The sequence below is a fragment of the Mesoplodon densirostris genome, chromosome 6, assembly GCF_025265405.1.
Source record: "Mesoplodon densirostris isolate mMesDen1 chromosome 6, mMesDen1 primary haplotype, whole genome shotgun sequence".
NCBI lineage: Eukaryota > Metazoa > Chordata > Mammalia > Artiodactyla > Ziphiidae > Mesoplodon > Mesoplodon densirostris.
Window position 1 is genome coordinate 109,251,850 of NC_082666.1, and position 25,462 is coordinate 109,277,311.

The following is a 25,462-nucleotide window of genomic DNA, read 5'->3' on the forward strand; positions in this document are numbered from 1 at the left end:
ACATTTTTTTTTCTTATAAGTATAAAGAAAAAGATGTTTTGGGGGGGAAAATTTTTAATGTCTCACTACAATTCAAGTACCATACATGTCTCTTTCTATTATTTGTATATCTTGAAAATATACCAGCATTATTGTCTAACACAAAGGAGGCACTAAATAAAAGTTTTTCTTTGAAACATTGTTACTATAAATTATAAGAGACAGGAGCCATGTTTTCACAGCTCTGTTTCTTGAGCACCCAGCCCAACGGTATTGTGGAGATGGAATAACAATCACCATGAGCACAGGTCACTGCTGACAAAGGGACTTGCTTTCTCTCTAAACCATTTGACTTTGTTGGTGCCCAGGGCAGGATGCTCCAAAATATGCCTCAGTGGAATATTACTTTGAATTAAAGTTACTGAAGAAATGACTGATGCAAGAGAGACACACTGACCTTCCTATCTGTCTCCATGAAAGCAGGAAATTAATATCTCATGTGAATGGTGCCCTCCCTGTAGCAGGAGGTAGAAAGACATCATTAGCACCAGAGATAGGGAATGCAGGGTCAAGAAGGCTGTATAAACCTTGTTACTTCTTTAACTCAAGAAGGTTGGCAGGGACATTTCTTCCTCCTCAACAGCTGACAAGACAACCAGGAAGCTGGCTAAACCCTGCTTCCCACCACAAGACGGCTGCAGTTGAGAGATCCTAGGACACATGACAAAGGCCAGCAGAAGGTAAAATTTCTTATCTCCTCAACTTCCCAGGCCTGTAAGGTCTGGTGGGTGGGAAAGTGCTTAAGAGTCTCCTTTTCTCTATCTCTAAATTTAGATTAGCAGAAGAAAATACTTATGGAGCAAGATCCTTGTGACATAGAAAATCTGGTTTTTGGAAATGAGTAATCTCGTCTCAGTTTTTCTTAATCCTTTCCTCCCAGAGATAGTCACTGTTTTTCTTTGTCTCTGTCTCCTGAGTCATGTTTCATAAGAAGAAAGAACCATAGGGCAGAGTACAGGCATAGGCCCTATAAGTCTGCTGTTGGAGACAGCCTCACAGACTGGTGAGTTAACAGTTCTCTCCAGTCCAGTGCCTATTAAGACAAACTTTGCTGTCAGTCCTCTAGATAAAAACTGGATGAGATTTTTCCTTCTGTATTTTTCTATGTCCTGAGAGTTTGGCTTTTTGTCCAGTGAGAATATTCTCTCTGGTCTCCACCATCTGGATGGTGTATTTACTGGGGTGCATCTGGTAACCAGTTGAATTGACTGGGGTTCTGAGACGCAAAGTCATAAACAGCACACTCTAGTCTTGTCGTGCCAGCTGTCAGAGGAGTTTGTCCTAAGGGGACCCAGTCCATAAGGGGCCTTTGTTGTTTCAACCTTCATTACCTTGTAAGTGTTGGAAAAGTCCCATTCCAGCAGCATATGCCTGATGTCACAGATTAGTAGGTTTGGGATCAGAGGTGCCTCAAATTCCCAGGAGAGACCAGGGACACAGTTTGCATTATACCACCCTTACTGCCTGTGCAATGAAGGCCTTTGCTTTCTTAGATTATCCTTGGAAATGAATTTTCACATTATAGGGGCTATACCATCCGTGCCCTCTCCATCTGAAAGTATGCTTATTTCATCTATGGTAAGGATTTATTCTAAGCCTGAAAAGTTACCTCTGGGTCGTTCCATAAAAAGCCTTACTGATTTGAGTCACTATTTGAAATTAATGAAAGGTCTTACTCCTCAATGGCCAGATGATGGATCCTTTAAATATGCTGTATTTAAAAGATTACCTTTTTGAGAGCTCTCATCATAAACAGCTGTCATATTGGTATTTATGGAAGGATCAAATTGAAAGGAAAAATAATGTATAACAGCTAGCCTTAGGGAATCGTTATTAAGATGAAATAACAGAAATTAGACTTAAAGATCCAACGTGAATTCCCCTTTTTAAGAAAAATTTTAAAAATTGCCCCATCTCCTCAGCAATTCCTTAGGCCCTCCTACAAATAATTAGGAAAAGATCAGTTGGAAGCCAATATTCAAGAGCTAATAGAAACAATTATCTTTGTCTTCCAAATCTCTACAAAACCAGAAATGCAACTTAGGAACAAGTCAAGGCCCATTTATCTTCACCAACCCTGAAACCTATTCCTCTCAAATTCTTGTAGATATTATAAAAGTTGAGGATAATTGGAGCAAAATTGTCCTGTACTTAAGAAGAAAAAGTTTTTAAAATAATAATTACCCTGAGACTTATGATAATAGAAAAATACACTCCAAAACTCACAGAAGAAAATTTACATTTTTTTCTCTGTCCCTTAACGTTATAAATCTTACCATGTCTTTGAAATGTAAACACAGCCACATTGCCTGAGACTGAGCCCAGATTATCTCAATTGTTAGAACCTGAAACTAAAATTTAAAGAAAAAAAAGGAAAGAGGTTTTTTTTAAACAAAAACCACCAAAAAAAAACCCTCTCTTGCTCAAACTCTAAATCACAGTCTCCTTAAAATTGTTTATCAAGGGCAAGTACACTTAAAGGGCAAGAAGACTTAAAAGTCTTCTCCATAACTAATAAAAGACTGTAGCTATCTGAGTGAGTAAACTTAATTTATTCCAACAAGCAATCTAAAAATTCTCAAAAATATAACAAAAACGAATACAAATATTTTTCAAATTCACATGATCTTAGATAATTTTTGGTAAGCAAAATCTAGTTCAGGTTTAATGGTTTAATTAATACAGACATATCTTAAGAGTTATCAGCATTAAGTATAATAGCTTTATGCTATGTAGTTTTACTAAAAGTCAAATAAGCTCATGTTATCTCTTTTAGAAAATTTCTCAGAAAACAGTAATAATAATAATAATTTAAGATGATGGCTAACACTACTTTAACATCTTATGAAACTGTCATGAGTAATCTGAGTGATTGTTAAGAACAAATTAATTAAATAGACATAAGATAAGAATTCTTTTAGGTAAACTTTTTTTAGCAATAATTGTTTTTGCTATGTCAACTTAAATAGTTTTCTAAATGTCTTTGATAAATTGTACCCTTAGAGTTTTGCTAAGTTAAATTAAATGAATTGAATGTCTAGATCATTTCCAACTAAGACAAAATACTGAAATATTAATTGCTGCATGAGTCTAAGTTTACCTACTTTTGACCTCTTATTACACACTAAATATGTTTGGTTCTATTAGTAAACATGTCTTGTGCTTCATTAAAAGCTTGTACTATGGGGCTTCCCTGGTGGCACAGTGGTTGAGAATCTGCCTGCCAATGCAGGGGACACGGGTTCGAGCCCTGGTCTGGGAAGATCCCACATGCCGCAGAGCAACTGGGTCTGTGAGCCACAATTACTGAGCCTGCGCGTCTGGAGCCTGTGCTCTGCAACAAGAGAGGCCGTGATAGTGAGAGGCCCGTGCACCGAGATGAGGAGTGGCCCCCGCTTGCCACAACTAGAGAAAGCCCTCACACAGAAACAAAGACCCAACACAGCCATAAATAAATAAAAAAAAAAAAAAAAAAAAGCTTGTACTATGAAGTCGAATATGTTTCTAGAAATTATGAAATGTATTTATAAGTTTGCCAAGCCACAAAATACTTACACAGTTAATAATTTTTAACTTTATCTTTACAAAAAAATTAAAGCTTCAAAGGATTAAGAATTGTAAATAATATATGTGGTTAAAGCTACTAGGAATTATAAGGAAATTAGAATATGTTTTGGGGTAAGAAAAAGTGTAAGCTATGGAGATGTTTTTGTTCATGTAAAAACTTTGTTAAGTGATTTTTGTCCTAAAGCTGGTAACTTCTAAATGGGAAAGAGAACAAGGGACAAATCAAAATGGGCAGAGAAAGTTGTAAGAGGTTTGTTAAAAAGGAATCTTTAGAAAGGAATTTTATGTGTAGTCAGGTCTAAGATTGGAATGAATTTAATAAAGTGATTGAGTTTTAATATCCAAAGTAAGCTGGTAGAAAATTAAAATTTGTTTTTTCTCTCTTTTTGCAAAATTTTCTTAATTATTGGTCTGCTCTTAATGAGAAATTGTAAACAAAGACTTTTTTTTACATTTAATGTAATCTGTCTAGCAAAACAAATATTGCACATTTTGTCTTGATGAGTCTGATAATTTTGAAGAAAAACTGAGTGCTTTCAACATTAAAAGAGCTAAGTCTTTTTACACTATTTAACTATCTGTATTTACATGTGAATCTTTGTCACTTTGATTAAATTGATAACTAAATATTAATTCACAGTGACATATGATCATATTTGACAAAGTGTTTTAAAACATTTTTATTTTTGAAAAAGTAGATTTTCCCCCAAGTCAAATTCAAAATGAAGTCTTATTGACCTGGAAATAATGTTCAGGTTTTCCAGAGGCCCCTTGGAACACCCTCAAAGATTTGTTTTATCTTATTAGAAAAGAGAGCTATGAAACTCATTAGGCTTATTTGGTATGTTACTTACATGGGAAGCATTGCTAAATAAATGATCATAAACTCTAGGTTATATCATAAGGGTGAATGTTATTAATATAAATGTTCTAGAAAGTATATGAAATTCCTAAAATTGGATATGTCCTAGTATAATGTTATCAGTCATAATTCTAGTTATTATCTTAAATGTTTTGTGTCACAGAGATAAATTTTCTTGTCAATTCCATTAGAATGAATCAAATTTTTAGTAATGGATATTTGTCTTTTATTACTTAGACAATGGTTTTACTCAGATGCTTTTACAAAAGCTTACTGAAAATGTGTTTCATGTTCAGAGAAATTCATGGAAAAGGATCTAACAAGTATTCTGGAACACAAGTTTCTGATGAATTTCAAATCATTACACTGAACTGAGTAAGAATTTACAAAACCCTAATGGAGAAATTGACGGTTTCATAAAACTTCTAACAAAAGATCAAACAAAACAAGAAGTAATTACATGGGACTAAATAAACTGAAGAAGATGGTTATAATATTTTATGATTTTAAAAATAAATTTATTTAGTTTATTTATTTTTGGCTGCATTGGGTCTTTGTTGCTGTGTGGGGGCTTTCTCTAGTTGCAGCGAATGGCAGCTACTCTTCGTTGTGGTGCGTGGGCTTCTCATTGCAGTGGCTTCTCTTGTTGTAGAGCATGGGCTCTAGGTGCATGGGCTTCAGTAGTTGTGGCTCACGGGCTTTAGTAGTTGTGGCTCATGGGCTCTAGAATACAGGCTCAGTAGTTGTGGCACGTGGGCTTAGTTGCTCTGCGGCATGTGGGATCTTCCTGGACCAGGGTTTGAACCCATGTCCCTTGCACTGGCAGGCAGATTCTTAAACACTGTGCCACCAGGAAATCCCCATTTTATGATTTTTTTTCGTGGTACGCGGGCCTCTCACTGTTGTGGCCTCTCCCGTTGTGGAGCACAGGCTCCGGATGCGCAGGCTCAGCAGCCATGGTTCACAGGCCCAGCCGCTCCACGGTATGTGGGATCCTCCCAGACCGGGGCACGAACCCGGGTCCCCTGCATCACAGGCAGACTCTCAACCACTGCACCACCAGGGAAGCCCTATGATTTTTACATTTGAAACATTGCTGTGTTTTTTTTTTTAAGTTTTGTTTCTCCAAATGTCGGAAAATTTGTTTTTCTCTCTTAAGCTTAGAGCAGTTTGGTAAATTATACCCTTGTAAGCAAAATTGAATCATTTGTATTTTTCTCCCTACCCGATTCCTCCAGAATTCAGAAGCTTTCAGTGAACATTTTTATTTTCTTGGCAATATAGTTATTTGCATAATTTCAATAAGAATCTGTTCTCCTTATAATAGCACATAATTGCAAACATTGATTATATTACTAAAGTTCTGCCTAGAATGTCATAGTTGAGAGAGATATACATAAACTTAGGTTTGACCAAACAGCTTTAAGGAACTAAGGTTGACTTCATGGAGCCTATAAAGCCCCTTGGGAAAATAGTGTGGTACCTTGCTTAGAGTTCCCAGCAGCCTTACTAGCTGAGTAAGGAAGGTCACTTCCTGGCAAATGCAAGAACCTCAGAATATTTGGGGGACATTGAGGAGAAGAATTCACCCAAATCTATAGATGTCAAATGATTGGCTTGGCTTCTTAGCCTCAAGGGACTATTAAAAGTTTAATCTGGCGATTCCTTATAAAAAGTTCCAGCAAAGCAGATTGAAAAGAGCCTATATGGGAGATTTCCCTCTAACCTTGGAGATATTCTGCAGAGATAGTGGTTGACCAGAGGTAAAACCTGAAGTCCTTCATGAATTTCAATCAAAATTGAACTTTAAGAAGCCAGAACTCCTCACAGTGACATTCAGGAGAGAGGGTAGAGAGAAAGATGGCAGAGTAGAAGGACGTGAGCTCACCTCCTCTCATGAAACCACCCAAATCACAACGAACTGCTGAACAACCATCAACAAAAAAGACTTGAACATACAAAAAAGACACTCTACATCCAGAGACAAAGAAGAAGCTACAACTAGATGGTAGGAGGGGTGCTTTTGTGATATAATCAAATCTCATACCTGCTGGGTGGGTGACCCAGAAAGTGGAAAATAATCATCATATCACAGAGGTTTTCCCACAGGAGTGAGAGTTCTGAGACCCACGTGAGGCTCCTCAGCCTGGGGACATGGCAATGAGAGGAGGAGATCCCAGAGCATTTGATCTTGAAGGCCAGTGGGACTTGAGGGCAGGAGCTCCACAGGATTGGGGGAAAGAGACTCCACTTTTGGAGGGTGCACACAAGGTTTCATGTGTACTGGGACTCAGGGCAAAGCAGTAACTCCATAAAAGCTTGGGCCAGACCTACCTGAGGGTCTTGGAGGGTCTCCTGGGGAGGAAGAAGTTGGCTGTGGCTCACTGTGGGGGCAAGAACACTGGTGGCAGAGGACCCAGGGAATATTTTTTGGTGTGAGCTTTCCTGGAGGTCACCATTTGGGCACTGAGACCTGGCCCCACCCAATAGCCTGCAGTCTCCAGTTCTGGGATGCCTCAGGGCAAACAACCAACAGGGTGGGAACACAGACCCTCCCATGAGCAGACAGGCTGCCTAAATTTATTCTGATCGCACAGCCGCCTCTAAACACCACTTGACACAGCCCTGCCCACCAGAGGGAGAAAACCCAGCTCCACTCACCAGTGGGCAGGCACCAGTCCCTACCACCAGGAAGACTGCACAAGCTCCTGGACCAACCTCACCCATCAGGGGGCAGGCACCAGAAGTGAGAGGAGCCAAGATCCTGCAGCCTGAGGAAAGGAGGCTACAAACACAAAAGGCAGAGAAATGTGTTCCAGATGAAGGAACATCATCAAACTCTGGAAGAACACCTAAGTGAAGTGGAGATGATAGGCAATCTTCCTGAAAAAGAATTCAGAGTAATGATAGTAAAGATGATACAAGTAACTGGAAAAAGAATGGAGGCACAGACCAAGAACATAGATGAAAGTTTAAACAAAGAGCTAGAAGTTTTAAAAAACAGAGATAAACAATAACTGAAATGAAAAATACTCTACAAGTAATCAATAGCAGAATAAATGAGGCAGAAGAATAAATAAGTGAGCTGGTAGACAGATTGGTGAAAATCACTGCTTTGGAACCGAATAAAGAAAAAACATGAAAACAAATGAGGACAGTCTAAGAGACCTCTGGGACAACATTAAATGTGCCAACATTCACATTATAGGGGTCCCAGAAGGAGAAGAGAGAGACAGAGGGGCTGAAAAAATATTTGAAGAGATAATAGCCAAAAACTTCCCTAACATGGAAAAGGAACAGTCACTCAAGTCCAGGAAGCACAGAGAGTGAAATACAGGGCAAACCCAAAGAGGAACATGCCAACACACATGAATGAAATGGACAAAAATTAAAGACAAAGAAAACATTAAAAGCAACAAGAGAAAAACAACAAATAACATACAAGGAAACCCCAGTAAGCTTATCAGCTGATTTTTTCAGCAGAAACTCTGCAGGCCAGAAGGGAGTGGCCCAATATATTTACAGTGATGAAAGGCAAAAACCTATGACCAAAAGTACTCTACCCAGCAAGGCTCTTATTCAGACCTGACAGAGAAATCAAAAGCTTTATAGACAAACAAAAGCTAAGAGAATTCAGCACCATCAAACCAGCTTTACAACAAATGCTAAAGGAACTTCTCTAGATGAAAAAGAAAATGCCACAACTAGAAAAGAAGAAAATTATGAATGGGAAAGCTCACCATTAAAGGCAAACATACAGTAAAGGTAGGAAATCATCCACTCACAAATATGATATCAAAACAAGCAATCATGAGAAGAGGAGAGTACAAATGCAGGATATTGGAAATGCATTTGAAATTAAGAGACCAGCAACTTAAAGCAACTTTTCATATATATATATATATATATATATATATATATATATATATATACATTCTGCTATATCAAAACCTCATGGGAAATGCAAACCAGAAATCGACAATAGATACACAAAGAAAAAGCAACCCAAATGCAACACTAAAGATGGTCATCAAACCACAAGGGAAGAGAACAAAAGAGGAAGGGAAGAAAAAAGAGCTACAAAAACAAACCCAAAACAATGAACAAAATGACAGTAAGAACATACATATTGATAATTACATTAAAAGTAAAGAGACTAAATGCTCCAACCAAAAGACATAGACTGGCTGAACAGATACAAAAGCAAGAACCATATATATGCTGCCTACTAGAAACTCACTTTAGATCTAGACACCCACACAGACTGAAAGTGAGAGGGTAAAAGAAAGGTATTCCATACAAATGGAAATCAAAGGAAAGCCAGCGTAGCAATAGTCATATCAGACAAAATAGACTCTAAAATAAAGACTGTAACAAGGACCAAGAAGGACCAAGACACTGCATAATGATCAAGGAATCAATCCAAGAAGAAGATTCAACAATTGTAAATATATATTCACCCAACATAGGAACGCCTCAATATATAAGGCAAATGCTAATAGCCATAAAAGGAGAAATTGACAGTAACACAATAGTATTGGGGGATGTTAACACCCCACTTTCATCAATGCACAGATCATCCAGACAAAATCAATATGAAAACACAGGCCTTGAATGATACATTAGACCAGAAGGACTTAATTGATATTTAGAGAGCATTCCATCTGAAAGCAACAGAATACACATTCTCCTCAAGTGCACACGAAACATTCTCCAGGATAGATCACACGCTGCGCCACAAAGTGAGCCTTGGTAAATTTAAGAAAATTGAAATCATATGAAGCACCTATTCCAAACACAATGCTATGAGATTAGAAATCAACTACAAGAAAAAAAACTGTAAAAAACACAAATACATGGAGGCTAAACAATATGCTATAAGCAACCAATGTATCACTGAAGAAATCAAAGCAAAAATTAAAAAATACCTACGAATGAAAACAAAAACATGAAGATCCAAAACCTATGGGATGCAGCAGAAGCATTTCTAAGAGGGAAGTTTATAGTGATAAAATCTTACCTCAGGAAACAAGAAAAATCTCAAATAAACAGCCTAACGTTATACGTAAAGCAACTAGAGAAAGGAGAACAAACAAAACCCAAATCAAGTAGAAGGAAAGAAATCATATAGATCAGAGCAGAAATAAATGAGAGACAAAGAAAACAGTAGGAAAGATCAATGAAACTAGAAGCTGGTTCTTTGAAAAGATAAACAAAATTGATAAACCATTAGCCAGCATCATCAAGAAAAAAATGGGGAGAGCTCAAAGCGATAAAATTAGAAATACAAAAGAAGTTACAATGGACACCACAGAAATACAAAAGCTCATAAGAGACTACGACCAGAAACTATATGCCTGTAAAATGCACAACCTAGAAGAAATGGACAAATTCTTAGAAAGGTACAACCTTCGAAGACTGAACCAGGAAGAAATAGAAAATATGAACAGACAAATCACAAGTCCTGAAATTGAAACTGTGATGAAGAAACTCCAACAGGGCATCCCTGGTGGCGCAGTTGTTAAGAAACCACCTGCCAAGGCAGGGGACACGGGTTCGAACCCTGGTCCAGGAAGATCCCACATGTCACAGAGCAACTAAGCCCGTGGGTCACAACTACTAAGCCTGCTCTCTAGAGCCCACGAACCACAGCTGCTGAGCCTGCATGCCACAACTACTGAAGCTCACGTGCCTAGATCCCATGCTCTGCGACAAGAGAAGCCACCGCAATGAGTAGCCCATGCACCACAATGCAGAGTAGCCCCTGCTTGCCACAACTAAAAAAAGAAAGCCTACATACAACAACAAACACCCAATGCAGCCAAAAATAAAATAAATAAATAAATTTACTCTTTAAATTTATTAAAATTTATTTAAAAAAAAGAAGCTCCCAACAAACAAAAGTCCAAGATCAGATGGCTTCACAGGTGAATTCTATGAAGCATTTAGAGAACACTAAACACCTGTTCTTCTGAAACTATTCCATAAAATTTCAGAAGAAGAAACATTCCCAAACTCATCCTATGAGGCCATAATCACCCTGATACCAAAACCAAACAAAGGTACTACAAAAAAAGAAAAAATTAGTCAATATCACTGATGAACATAGACTCAAAAATCATTTACAAAATACTAGCAAAGTGAATCCAACAACGCATTAAAAGGCTCAGACACCATGATCAAGTGGGATTTATCCCAAGGATGCAAGGATTTTTCAATCTCCACATATCAATCAGTGTGATACACCACATCAATGAATTCAGTAAAGTCACAGAATACAAAATTAATACACAGAAATCTCTTTCATTCCTATACACCAAAAACAAAAGATCAGAAAGAGAAATTATGGAAGGAATCCCATTTACCATCACATCAAAGAGAATAAATACCTATAAATAAATCTACCTAAGGAGACAAAAGACCTGTACTCTGAAAACTCTAAGATGCTGATGAAAGAAATCGAAAGTGACACAAACAGATGGAGAGATATACCATGTGCTTGGATTGGAAGAATCAATACTGTCAAAATGACTATACTACTTAAGGCAATCTACAGATTCAATGCAATCCCTATTAAATTACCAGTGGAATTTTTTTTTTTAGATTTTTTTCATGTGGACCATTTTTAAAGTCTTTATTGAATTTGTTACAATATTGCTTCTGTTTTATGTTTTGGTTTTTGTTTTTTGTGTGTGTTTTTTTGGTTGCATGGCATGTGGGATCCCAACTCCCTGACCAGGGATCGAACCTGCATCCTCCTCATTGGAAGGTGAAGTCCCAACCACCGGACCGCCAGGAAAGCCCCCACCAATGGCATTTTTCACAGAACTAGAACAGAAAATTTTAAAATGTGTATAGAAACACAAACCCCCAAATAGCCAAAGCATACTATGAAAGCAAAATGGAGCTGGAGGAATCAGGCTCACTGTCTTCAGGCTATAATACAAAGCTACAGTAATCAGTATGGTACTTGCACAAAAACAGAAATATAGATCAATGGAACACAATAGAAAGCCCAGAAATAAACCCACACAACTATGGTCAATTAATCTATGACAAAGGAGGCAGGAATATACAATGGAGAAAAGACAGTCTCTTCCATAAGTGGTGCTGGGAAAACTGGACAGCTACATGTAAAAAAATGAAATTAGAACAATTTTCTAACATCACAGACAAAAATAAACTCAAAATGCATTAAAGACCTAAATGTAAGACTGGATATTATAAAACGCTTAGAGGAAAATCCAGGCAGAACACTCTTTCACAGCAGCAATATCTTTTTGGATCCACCTCCTAGAGGAAAGAAAACAAAAACTAAAATAAACAAATGGGACCTAATCAAACTTAAAAGCTTTTGCACAGCAAAGGAAACCATAAACAAAACAAAAAGACAACCTACAGAATGGGAGAAAATATTTGCAAATGATGAGACTGACAATGGAATAATCTCCAAAGTATACAAATAGCTCATGCAGCTCAATATCAAAAAAGCAAACAACCCAATCAAAAAATGGACAGAAGATCTAAATAGACATTTCTCCAAAGAAGACATACTGATGGGCAAAAAGCACATGAAAATCTGCTCAACATCGCTAATTATTAGAGAAATGCAAATCAAAACCACAATGAGGTATCACCTCACACCAGTCAGAGTAACCGTCATCAAAAAGTCTACAAACTGTAGACTACAAAAATGTTGGAGAGGGTGTGGAGAAAAGGAGTCCTCCTGCACTGTTGGTGGGAATGTAAATTGGTTCAACCACTATGGAGAATATTATGGGATTCCTTAAAAAACTAAAAATAGAACTACCATATGATCCATCAATCCTACTCTTAGGCATGTATCTGGAGAAAATTATACTTCCAAAAGATACATGCACCCCAGTGTTCAGTGCAGCACTATTCACAATAACCAGGATATGAAAGCAATTTAAATGTCCATTGACAGATGAATGGATAAAGAAGATGTGGTACATATATACAATGGAATATTACTCAGCCATAAAAATGAATGAAATAATGCCATTTGCAGTAACATGAATTGACATAGAGGTTATCATACTAAGTGAAGTAATTCAGAGAAAGACAAGTATCATATGATATCACTTATCTGTGGAATCTGAAAAAATGATACAAATGAACTTAATTACAAAAGAGAAACAAACTCACAGACTTAAAAAACAAACTTATGGTTACTAAAGGGAAAAGGTATGGGGAGGGATAAATTAGGAGTTTGGATTCACATATACACACTACTATATATAAAATAGATAATCAACAAGACCCTACTGTAGAGCAAAGGGAACTCTACTCACTATTCTGTAATAACCTATATGGCAAAAGAATCTGAAAAAGAATGGATATATGTATATGTATAACTGAATCATTTTGCTGTACACCTGAAACTAATTCAACATTGTAAATCAACTATACTTCAATATAAAATAAAAATTAAATTAAAAAAAGAGATGAACAAAAGAAGTGTCTTCCAATGCAAGGATCAGATCAAAGAACATGAATGGAATATTCCTACTGGGACGATTAGGAGGATAACACATCCTTGGTAGGTGCAGAGCCTGTTCACTTATCCTCTGACTTTCCTTGTTCCCTTTCTCCACTACATCCTATTAAGCAGATAAAAACTTTGAGAAAGCTGCCTCTTCCTTCACCAATGCCAAGAAGGACAAACTCAAAGAGCCATTTTCTGTCTGTCTTCCTCTGATGTTGCTTCTTCATGTTTGAGCTATTGGGAGGAGAGAGAGGCAATAAATTCTCTTAATAAAAGCAAAAAATAAAAATAAAAAATAAGCCTATATGGTCAGTCACAATCCTTGCTATACTTATATAAATAAGACCAAGTTTATTGAATCTAGACTTATTTTGCAAACAAATTTGTCTTAATTTGGCTATCTTTGATAGAAATGAGGGTGATTTTAGAGAGAAAAATTATCTTTCGATAGAAACCAAAATACGTATTGTGGATATTAGATTCTAGTGCTATTCATTTTCCTTGAAGTTTTGTTAATTACCTGAAAACTGGACTGTGTCCTGAATTTTTCTAGTTTCCTCCACTACCTGACTACAGCTCTCCAAACTAGCGTTTCCAAATTTTCTCCCACCCTTTTAACTTGGAAAAATTGAAACTAAAACTGCCTTTTTTTCTGAAGTCCTGCATACTGAAGGTAGATATCTTAATATAAACTTCAGAGAAATCTCCACAGCAGCTCATGTTTAGACAGTCTTCTTCGTTCCTGTTGCTATATGGACCACTCAGAAAGTTTACCTGAACATCTGATGGACATTCAAACTACAAAAGATGCTTTAACCCTGACATTTAGAGATCTTCTCAACTGTCTACCCTCAGAACTCAAAAACTGGTATGAAATTTGCCTCCATTATTAACCATTGTTTTTTTTGTCTCCATAGCAATGCCTCTTATTCAATACCTGATTGCTTGTACAGTCAGCTTAACTTCTACTTGGAAATACTGCTTTGGAAGAGAAAATTAAGGTAAAATGATCATATGGATGGACTCTAATCCAAGATGACTTGTATCTTTATAAGGGGGGAATACTAGAACACAGACATGCACAGACTGAGGGGCAACCATGTGAGGACACAGCGAGAAGGTAGCCATCAAAGGAGAGAGACCTCAAAGAAACTAAACTTGATACTTTGATCTTGGACTTCTAGCCTCTAGAGCTATGAGAAAATATATTTTTGTTGTTTAAGCCACCTAGTAGCCAGTGTGGTATTTTGTTATGGCAGCCCTAGCAAACAAATTCAATCACTATTAGGGAAAAAAAAAATCATGTGCTTTGTTATTCCAGTAGAATGATTTTAACACTGATTACTTCTTACCTTGAGATTATAAAAGACAGTGATAAACATTACTGTAGAGTATATATGAGTTGTGTCCTATGAAACAAAGGTAGTTAACAAACACCTCTCAGCTGTAGATGATGCCCTGTGTTCATCTGATCAGCAAGAGGACATGAGTGGAAGGGAGAACCTTTTCTGCTTCAGACAAGCAACTTCCTGGGTTACCCTGAGTATGACAAAGAGGGCCATTGCTTGGGGACCAGGTCTCCAAGCAGTCACAACAGGCCTCAGGAACCCACAAGAAAATTGTGAAGGAAGAATATTACTAGCCAGGCCCATATGAATCTTTTCCTCCGATCACTGCTCTTTTGTGAAAAGTTCTTCCAAATACACATTTTTGTCCCAAAATATCATGTTGGATGCTCGCTACTAGGAGCAAATTTTTCTAGCATCTCTGTTGGATGAATTTTCACACTTGCAAAATCACTCAGAAAAGAGTTCATCCTCCCAACACCTCCCCTGCACCAGTGTCCCCCTAAACAGCATCTGACCACAATATGAAGGAACTTACCTCCCAGGTAAACAGGTGCTTGAATGTGATTTAATTATCTCTGCATCCTCTCCCTGGTCTCCCTGTGAAATCTAGTCACCTCTTTGCATTAAAGCATTTCTGTGGGAAGACCTGTAAGGTGCTGGCTATTCTCAATTCTGTCCTGCTGGTTTCTCTGAAGTGCCTAGAAGCTGTCCTCTCCACACACAAACTGTTCTGACAAACTTCATTTGAATGATTTGGATTTTAATTCTCAATTTGCTTCTGTTCCTAAGCCTTAAGGTTTTTTTTTTTTTTTTTTTTTTTTTTTTTTTTACCAATTCAGAAAAAAGCATCATTAAAAAAAAGACAAGGTTGGGCTTCCCTGGTGGCGCAGTGGTTGAGAGTCCGCCTGCCGATGCAGGGGACACGGGTTCGTGCCCCGGTCCGGGAAGATCCCACATGCTGCGGAGCGGCTGGACCCGTGAGCCATGACCGCTGAGCCGGCGTGTCCGGAGCCTGTGCTCTGCAACGGGAGAGGCCACAACAGTGAGAGGCCTGCGTACCAAAAAAAAAAAAAAAAAAAAGACAAGGCTACTCGCAGATCTAACATGCTAAGCTTTAACTTAGTATGTTCTTAGGACTGATGTTTTCCAAGGAACAAACTTTCTTGTTTCCTGTGCAATAATAAAGGTTTGTTATAAAAGTTAAGTACAAAAAGTGAGAAAAAATAAAAATAGTGGTATCTTCACAGTTGAGTTCTTAACATATTTTCTGATATATGTAAAAAGAGAAAAATTGGCAAAATGAGTACCAACATTTTAAAAAATAATAATTAAGCCTAAATCCCTGGATTTACCAGTTTTATAAAATAAGAAAGTAACATTTTATAAAATACAATTTTATGAAATATGATTTTATAAAATTTGTTTAGCTAAGTAACAAATGATTTGCCCACAAAACAGATTTAGCAGGTGGAGTCCAGGGGGCACATTCTACAAAATAAATTTATTGACTCTGTAAAGGGTTACTAGCATAAAATTGTGGTGGGAATAAAAAGGGCAGTGACCTTCGTCCTGAAGTTTAGGAGTGATCCCTGAATTGAGAGATATCTGAGTTGAAGTGGTCACTGGAAACAAATGGTAGAGACAAATCACAGAGAGCACACTGTATCAATTCCAGCTTCTGGACTCAGAGAAGGAAGGAAGAGCTTCAGATTTCATTGCAGAGAATGAGGCTGAGAAACTTTAAAATCAGATGCTTTTTCCCAGATCCAGGGGGCCAGCTAATGCACAAAAATGCTTAAAGCCACATAGGTATGCCACCTTTATTTCCTAGAGAAGATGTTAGCATTTTCTAAATCCTCATCTACCGTGCCTGGCATGCATTATTTTATAGCTTTCTGGAAGTTTCATCAGCACCACTTGTATATTTGTAGTACGATGTGTCTGTGGAGAGTAGAGAATGCAGGTCCGGGCTGGGGGCAACGGACTCTTCTAGCTACCACAGTGAGTGGTGCCCCTGCAAACCTGAGTAAGGAAGACAACTTGCCTTTGGGTGGGTAGTGTTACAATCTGCATGTCTAGGGGCACAAATGTAAAGACCGACCCTGTTCTGGGAATGATTATGATTCTGACTGACCTCAAAGGGGTAATGATGAACCCCCTGGATCATCAGGATCTGGATGTTCCCTACTTTTTCCATGGTGTGATCATGACAGAAAGTGTGGCTGTAGATATCTGGGAACATTTCCAGAAATGGAACTCCTGTAGGAGTTAACTAACTCCTGTAGGAGTTAATTATAAAGTAAATGTGCATAAAAGAGAAAATAATATTGAAACCTATCAAGGGGAGTAGATCTTAAGGGTTAATATTGTAGATGGACTACTTTGGAAAAAATCTTTTTCCCTTGGAGTATTAAGAAGTCATCGCATAATTGCCATCTCTCCACATTTTGTTCTAGAGTGCCTGGTTTCTTGATATCAGTGTGAGACCTGTTTTAAATAAAAATCTATTTGTAAAAATCCAGATCTGTAATATGTTCTAAATATCATTATAGTGTCTTTTAACTATAGATTAAAAATCACTTCATTTTCAACAAAATATTTCGATGTAAACATCAAATGTTTTGAAAACAAAGGGGATCTGTTTTTGTTGTTTTCTCTTTTATCTAATTTTTGTATCCATTTTGTCTGGGCATATTAAATGGTAAAAATATTTATAAGATTTGCACTAGGTGAATCTTCTTAAAAAGAAAATACGGAAGGCCACAGAGTCTGGGAATATTAATATCTTTTTAATAGATTGATCCCCCTTGATTTCTTATTCTGGAGTAAAGGTACAAGTTTTTCCATGAAAATTAGACACACAAATCATCTGACACAATGTATGACAGATGGACAATGGTTGATGGGAATTTTGCTTTAATGCACATTGTTCATTGTAATTTTGCCCAGCTTAGTGAACTGTGAATTAATAATGAGGAGCAACACATTCAACGTATTATAGTAATAAAGTGCTTTTATGGACATTTTTCATGTTTCCAGACTTTCTTGGCCACCCTGAACAATTTTAACTCAAAGGATTAAAAAATAATCACTTATTTAACTGTGTTAAAATAGTCAACTTTGAAAAGGATATTTTCCTGTATGAACTTTTTCCTAATTGATTCCATTTTGTTCTGATCAGTAAACTTACCTGAGTAAGCTGCACTATTAAAAAAAAAGTGATCTGATAGAGTATTAGATGACATACATGACCATAGTCCATTGTTTTCTGATTCAATGACATAAAGGAGTAAAGGGAAAAATTAATAATTATACATTTTTTAATTAGGAGAATAGAAAAACGAACTTTCTTGTAGAAATAAGCCCAGAGTCCTCGTGTCAGCCCTGTTCCTCTTAAGACCGTGACGCTGTAATACTAATGGATAATCTGGGAGACAACCAGCTGTCATTAAGATAGATTTTACCAAGGCAAGGGCAATAGGTTGCTTATTAGCAGTGAGAAATCAGTAGTCTTTTAGAAGTGTACCCTTTGGAAAGTGTGAGATATATAATAAATGAAAACCTTTCATTATTCATTGTTATAAGCCAAATGTAGATTAAATGTACACTACCTTCAATTCAGATATTAAGATACCCTTCCCTCAGTAATTTTATGAGGTAACATGTAGAATGTCAAGCATAGGCTAAGTCATATATTTTATAATCTTTCAAAAATTTTTTAAGCAATGTGTTAACCCTATAATGAATATAAAGTGGATCCTAACTGCATGTCTTAGAAAATGTGCATTTCATAGAATTATTTAAGAATGAATCCTTAATAGCCCATCTTTTTAAGTATGTTAGCTGAACGTTATGATTGTGTAATATCATTTTAGGGCATTACCACATTTTAAGAAATAAAATAATATTCAGAAGCATAATTTTGCCAGAATGTAAAATTTAAAACCAGAAATTTGACTTGTGAAAAATCCTCACATGATTATTGGCCTGTTCAAAAATAAAGCAAACCCCACAAACCTGATGCAAGCTATTATGTGCAAAATAATGTGCTAGTTACACAGCCCTCTGGGGAGTGAATGTGAGTCCGGATGCTTCTTTCTTGGTTTATTTCATTCCTAGAGTACCTTTGTTGCAGGTTTTTCTTATGTTCCCAAAGGAAACAAGTAAGCCATCTCAAGTTTAAGTTCTGTCCTCAATAAAGTAAAAAATGTGCCAGATACCATTTGACTGGATGATAACTAAAACTGGACAAATATTTTCTCTCACTGGAGACTGACAGTGTTTTAGTTGTGCTTAAAATTTGTGATTCTCCTAAAAAAAGGGTACAAATGAAAACTTATGGTTACCAGGAGATAAGGGGGGAAGGATAAATTGGGAGATTGGGATTGACATATACACACGACTATATACAAAATAGATAATAATAACCTACTGTATAGCACGGGGAGCTCTACTCAATACTCTGTAATGGCCTCTATGGGAAAAGAATCTTTAAAAAAAGTGGACATATGTATATGTATAACTGGCTCCCTTTGCTGTACACCTGAAACTAACACAAATTTGTAACTCAACTATACTCCAATAAAAATCTTTTAAAATAAATAAAAATAAAATAATGTAATATGTGATTTTCAAGCTAATGAACACCTAAGAAAGAAATTTGAAAATCTACATTTGGAATGTATAATTCTTTTGTTCAGAGGCAGTGACATTCCAAAAGAACAAAACTTCTCAAACATGTCCCCAATTAGAGTAATGCTGACAGTGAGTGTCTGGTGGATCTCAGAGGGGCACAACTGATAATATATTTATCATGCTGCCAGTTTGCTAAGTGGTTTCATATTCACTAAGAAAGGCTTGTCAATGGATACTGAAGAATAGATGTGAGGTCTCTGTGAGGTCTTTGTGCCAAGTCTCTGTGTGTTGTCTCTGGGTGAGATCTCTGTGTGAAGTCTCTGTATGAGGTCCCTTTGGAAGGTAGCTCTGGGAAATCTGTTAAATCTGTGCTAGGTTTCTGTCTGAGGGTCTGTGAAGCAACATGAGGTCCCTGTGTGAGGTCTCAGTATGTGATCTCTGAGAAAGGTGTTTGTGTGAGAAGTCTCTCTTGAGAGGTGTGTCTGTGAAGTCTTTGTGTATTGTCTCTGGGTCTCTCCATTTCTTTTTTTCTTTTGGTCTCTCAATTTCTTGTCTTACTGTACCTTATGGAAGACGGAGCAGCAAGAGAAAGGCAAAGGGACTTGATTCTTTCTGTTTTCTTGCTGTTCCATCAGCATCACCTGTCTGTGGCACTCTCCCAGCAGGAGCCAGCGGGGTCCAAGTCCAGCTTCCCCATATTCCCAGAACTCACTTCTGGGTGCCCCTGAGAGCACCCAGCAGCAGCCAGGCTCAGGTCCCAGCCCTGTCAACTCTTTCCTCTGGGTACCGACCCCTCCCACAAGTCCTGGCTCCACTCTCACTGCTCTGCCCATTCTGGAGGCTGCCTTGGGAATTGGGGCCCAGAGGTAGGGCCTGGCTCCAGGGAGAAACCAGGGGTGTGAGCAGTCCTGTGCTCACTCTGCCCCCTCCACCCCAGGTCACAGCATTTCCACGTGTTGAGGGGCCTGACAGGGATGGGGGATGGGGTCCATTTCTGTTGTCATCTGGATCAGGGGCATCAGCTGGAACAGAAATCTCCACAATGAGAAACACACCACCTGGAGCTGTGTCCACCATGCGCCCTGCACATGGCAGAAAGCACCAAATCACTCTAGAGAAATTCTTCCTCTTCTCCCTGCTTTTCCACATGGATGGGGGTCAGGAGACAAGAAAAGCTGTGCTAGAAGCAGATCAGTGGAACACCCCTGGATTGCACCCTGCCCCATCCATTTTGCCAGGTCACCTCCACACCACCACAAATCCTGTCTGATTGCTTCTTCACCTGCCAGGCTCTGGGGTGATCAAGGACTGGGAGACAGGCAAGGCTTACTACACAATCACAGGCCAGTCCCCACCTCTCCCCTGGAGCAGTCCTTGGGCCATGTGTTTATGTGAAGGTCACCAGACTAGGAGTCACATCCCAAGTTCCCTAGTCCTGGCTTTTACACCTATTGTTAAGTTATCCTTCCTAAAAGTCAAGAGGTGATGATGTGTAAGCTTATTAAATATAGTATTAAGAGATTAACCTTCCCTGACTTGCTTTACTTCTATAAGTTTGACCTTCTGTTTTGACCTAAAGGTGGTTTCTCTAGGTCTGTGATCTTAGAGTTGGAATAGGGTAGAGACCCTGGGGTGGGGTCATGATGAGCTACTGGACCCTTAACTTTTCCTCCCCTTGAGGCCTTTAGATGGTGGTTGTATGTCAGGGGGCTGCTCTTTCAGAACTGCACATTTATGGGAATCTGGTACCACTTTGCCTCCCTCCTTCGATCCAGGGATTTTTCTACACCTACGTCCCACCCTAAGTTCACAGTGTTTGACCATCAGATAGTTACTACCCACAGTCACACCCCTATTCCATTCATCCAAAACTCCTTCTCTGGGGTTAACATAGAGTGGAAGGTAGGTGACCCATGAACATAGCCATTCATTTATATGGGGCTGCACTCAACACAGCCCTCAGCAGCCTCCCTGATACTCCCCCCACCTACACACACAGAGCTGGAAATGCCATCCTTGCTGCTGCTCTAAAGTCTAGGAAAAACAGAGGTGGGGGAGGGTGATGCTGTACATTTTATTATGCCTAAGCTAAAAGGGGTTCATAGGGCATATCTCAATCCCAGCCTTCATCAGAGAGAGAAGGAACTCTTAAGAGCAGATGTTGGATATTCCCTACCAAGAGATCCAGGGGCAAGATTTCTCCTGTTTCTGAACTCAGAGCCCATACTCTATTCCCCCCAAACTTCCATCCACTTGGCTCTGACACTTCCTGGAGCCTGAATTGCAATGTCCGGCCCTATCGTGTAAACCTATCCACTACAGTTGCCTAAAGTTCAAAGTAGCATAGAAGAAGGAGAAAGACTGGTTGAACCAGATCCTTGGGTGTGGGCTTCATAGGTTTTTCCCATCTCATTGTTAGAGTAATTTTGGTTTGTGTAATGACAGTATCATAAGGTGCAATGAAGGGACACGAGACAAGGAGCAAGCTTGTGATGCTACTGTCCACCTCCCTCCATGCCCCTCCCTTCTAGAAGACAAAGTGCACAGCACAGACAGCAGCCATTACACTATGCTTTTATTAGAAAAAATATATGTATATATATATATGTATTGGGGAACATTAAATATCTTGGATGTGCTAATGAGAAAATCATTTTCTCTACATGGACTGAATTTTTACTTGGAGACATGTCTTCCTACTAAAGGGAAGACTAAAGAAGGATTTTACTGTCGACCAGGCAAGACACCTCCCCAAAGATGACAATGCCTTGGACAGTAGTGTTGATGGCGGGCTGGGGCACCTGGAATCCTTGGCCCATACTGGCAGGTACTAACTGGAAACAAACTCTTCTTGGGGGGCAAGGATGGGAGGCACCTTAGGCCCAGCTGCTCATCGTCGAACCTTACACTTTTCAAACTATGTTGGTGTCTGACTTCCCTTTCCCTGATAGGACAACTCTGGCCCTTGGAGGTGGCTTCATGACTGCAGGCTGTAGAACCCATCATTCTCCCTTGCTCTGGGTAGGGGGTAAGCCTATGGCAGCCGAAACCCCCACATACTGGGACTTGGAACTCCAGTCTGTGTTCGTTTAACTTTGTGGCATGAAGTCCATGGTGAACTGCTCTGTTTTCTTCTACGATCTGTCCAACAGCTGTCATGCCTGCCCGACCCTCAGCAGTCCCACTCTTCAAGGTTGATCTGCTTTTGACGGATCCGTGACTCTGGGCAGTGGCTGATATGGGCTTTTTTTTTTGCAGAGCATCTCGACCATTGACTTTTTTCTTGGGGAAAATCCACTTTAAAAATAGCCTCATCCTTTTTCTGAATAGGCTTTCTGGAGGGCTATGTTTCTTCTCTGGCATGAGCTGGAGACATCTGCTCCCAAGAGAGTCTGTTATTCCCCTGACCTGGGCAGGGTGGCGCATACTTCCAGCTTGAGAGGTCCCTAATTCTTTAAACCTTGCTTCATGCTCTCCTGGTTTATGCCTCCTACAGTCCTCTCTTTTGTAAGTAGGGGCAATCATCTTGCTCTGGCTCTTCCATGAGTCTTGGAGTTTTGAAGTTTTGGGCTCCTGCTGCCCTAGGTGGCTCCTTTGGGCTTCCACAAGGCCACTTGGCTCCTGGGAAGCTAACCTGTCTCTGGTGGGGACTCTCTGGGGATGGCACTGAGGCACCTGAGAAGCCAAGTTGTCTGCAGCAAGGAACCTGTGTTTGGGAAAGTCCTGAAGCTGGTTGTCTGACTGTACCTTTACTTTGGAGTTAAACTCACTAGCAACCTCCATGTTAAGGCATGGCTCACCTGGATGTTGGAAAACAGACAGTCTAGGTAGTAGAAAACTTCTACTGGCCCCTGGTGCCTCTAAACTCCTCATATGTACATTTGTGGTTTGGGATTTTGTCAACACTTTGGTTTCCAAGATAACACTAGACTGTGGTTGAAGAGCAGGAGACTCCTTGGCCTCCACAGCCTCCCTGGCCTCTTCACCTCTCAAAGATTGGGATCCTAAGTTCACCTCCATCACTGTTACCCTATGGCAGGGGTCTCGTGAGGCCTGACCACCACTCTCCTCTCTTGGCTCATTCCTGACCGTTGCTGAAATTGGACCTGGCTCTAGGCTGTCCCTCTTGACCCATTCCACACTCTCACTCTTCCAGGTTCTGCCCACAAGGCTGAGTGTGAGGGACTGAGAAGGTGGCCTGCCCTCCTGTCCAGTCAGAGAAGCCTTTGAGGGCCCATGGTAGTCAATAGATGGAACCGCTCCCAGGGTACTCTGGATTTCCTTACACACAGTTGAGGGGACAAGGAGAGGCCTCTTCAGGGTAGGAACTGACTCTTCTGTTATCACCTTATCTCCTGAATGAGCCCGAGGAGGTTTCTCCAGGAACTCAGCAAACTTGACTGTTGAGTGGGACCCAGACACACAGGTGGCTGAAGGGGAAGTGGCAAACTGCAGAACGGTGGAGGGTTGGCACTTTTTCGACTTAAAGAGATTTATGGGCTTGAGGACCTTGAGGGGTAGGGTCCACCTGTGCTTTACCCAAAACCTTTTAATATGTGCTTCCAGCACCTCTCGAGTGTCTGGATCAAGGAAGGAAACCCTACAGCAGGTGTTCACGCAGGGTTCCCAACCCTTCAAGCAGTAGCTTCCACAGGCTCCAGCAGGCACGGCTTTGCACGTCTCACCAGGAGGGTCTTGACATGAGAGCTGATGAAAGTTGCCCTTGCCAGGAAGCCTCCCCAGGCAGCTGTAGGAGAGCAGATGGGGCCAGGATGGCCGGACAGGACAGGCAGGGGTGGGCACCTGCAGCCCAAGAACCCTCCTCTGCCCCCACACTGACTTCATAATGCTCCTGCTCTCCCTCACCCTAGGGCCTTAGCCACACCCTCCCATGGCTCCCCCTCCCAGGGCTGGGGTCACATTATAGGCTCTGGGAGGAAGGACGACCCAGGAGAGAAGGGGAAAGGTTCTTTACCTTTGCAGAAGTGAAACCAGGTCGTGAGTCCCCTCCAGTTCTTCCAGGCAATCTCTGCAAGCTGGAAATCAGGAGACTGGGTCATGGTGGTGAAGGCAGAGGCCTAAGAGTCTTTCAGGAGGCTGAGTGCAATGGCCCTTTAAGGGAAATCTTTGGAGGATTAGACTCTGGAGCCCAAGTATCAGTGTCCAAGGCCACATGTCCCTGACAATGATGGTAAGTCTCACTTGAAAAGGGTTTGTCCTTTGCAAAGTGCTTCCACGTTCATTAGGCTCTGTTAATTAGGCTCAGGCTCTGTTTCCTGAGGAATAAGCTCTGCCCCTGGCATCCTCAGAGACCGTGAAGCTGGGCCCTCAGGATTAGGAGAGATGGAAGCTAACTCTCGGGTCGCGCAGGGCTGAATGGCAAAGGCTTACCTTTCAAAGATCTACTTTTCTTCCTACTCCTGCTCCTCCCCTTCAGCTTTACTTGATGCTGAGAGATAAGAAAAAGTGAGGGGCTAACACCCAACTCTCACTGTCCTCTATCTAGGCAAGCTGTGTTCATGAACAACATGACTTTCTACATTTAACTAAAACTCTGTGGGTTTTTTTCCCCTTTTACTTATCTTTAAAGTGGATAACAATATTTTCAGTTTTTCTTCTTTGAAGAGTGCAAAGAATTTTTTTTTTGGGGGGGTATGCGGGCCTCTCACTGTTGTGGCCTCTCCCGTTGCGGAGCACAGGCTCTGGACGCACAGGCCCAGCGGCCATGGCTCACAGGCCCTGCCACTCCGTGGCACGTGGGATCATCCCGGACCGGGGCACGAACCTGCGTCCCCTGCATTGGCAGGGGGACTCTCAACCACTGCACCACCAGGGATGCCCAAGAAGGATTTTTTAAGTTTTAATCACCATAGATTTCTTCTGTCACTGTTCCTCTGATCAAGAAACACACACATTCTCAGACCTAAATGCCCACGTGAGCTTTGTCAGATAGGATTCTGCTTCCCAAGGCCAGACCTCCACTCCAGCCTCTTCTCTCAGGCTCTCAGGGGCTCAGCCCCAACACAGAGGAAGGTCTCACTTGAGACACCCGCTGTGGGAAGGTGGCTGGTGAACCAGGGCTCAGGGGTCAGCCTTCCTGCAGAGATTGAACTCTTCGTAATCCAGTCCTTAACCATTAGTCACTGCATTTGGGACTTGCCCTGGAGCCCTCTACCATACCTGAACCCCTGGTCTAAGATCTTAGGCTAGAAATCCTCATGCCCACTCTAACCCCTCTCTGGCCTGGCTTTTCCCTAGAAGGATGATGTTCTATACTTTTCTGAGAGTTCCCATCTCAGGAGTCTCTCTACGTGGTTTAGAAAAGTGGAAATAAGAATAAGAAAAAAAGAGAGAATCTCTGCTGGGATTAAGCCAAAGGTTTCTTACCTTCCTGATGTTTCTATGTTTCCTAGGTGGTGCTAAGAATAGATTACTCTGGAAGCAGTGGAGTAACATTAGGAAGAGCCCCAGTCCACACAGGAACCCAAGGATGATATCAAT

The 25,462-nt window shown here is 40.1% G+C and overlaps 1 protein-coding gene and 1 long non-coding RNA gene across 2 annotated transcripts; one reads left to right on the top strand and one right to left on the bottom strand.

Annotated features, from left to right (window-relative positions):
- The first annotated feature begins 216 nt into the window (after positions 1–216).
- Positions 217–15,631, top strand: LOC132492003 (uncharacterized). Its single transcript, XR_009532775.1, has 3 exons — positions 217–719; positions 13,895–13,978; positions 15,166–15,631. It is a non-coding gene; the product is annotated as an uncharacterized LOC132492003 (long non-coding RNA).
- Positions 15,632–21,578: 5,947 nt separating this feature from the next.
- Positions 21,579–25,098, bottom strand: LOC132491680 (putative spermatogenesis-associated protein 31C1). The gene is made up of 3 exons (XM_060100513.1): positions 25,002–25,098; positions 23,937–23,997; positions 21,579–23,708 (listed from the first exon to the last, which is right to left on the bottom strand). Exons 1-3 carry the CDS (start codon positions 25,096–25,098, stop codon positions 21,686–21,688), a joined length of 2,181 nt encoding a protein of 726 aa, XP_059956496.1. The 3' UTR covers positions 21,579–21,685.
- Between the last annotated feature and the right edge of the window lie 364 nt (positions 25,099–25,462).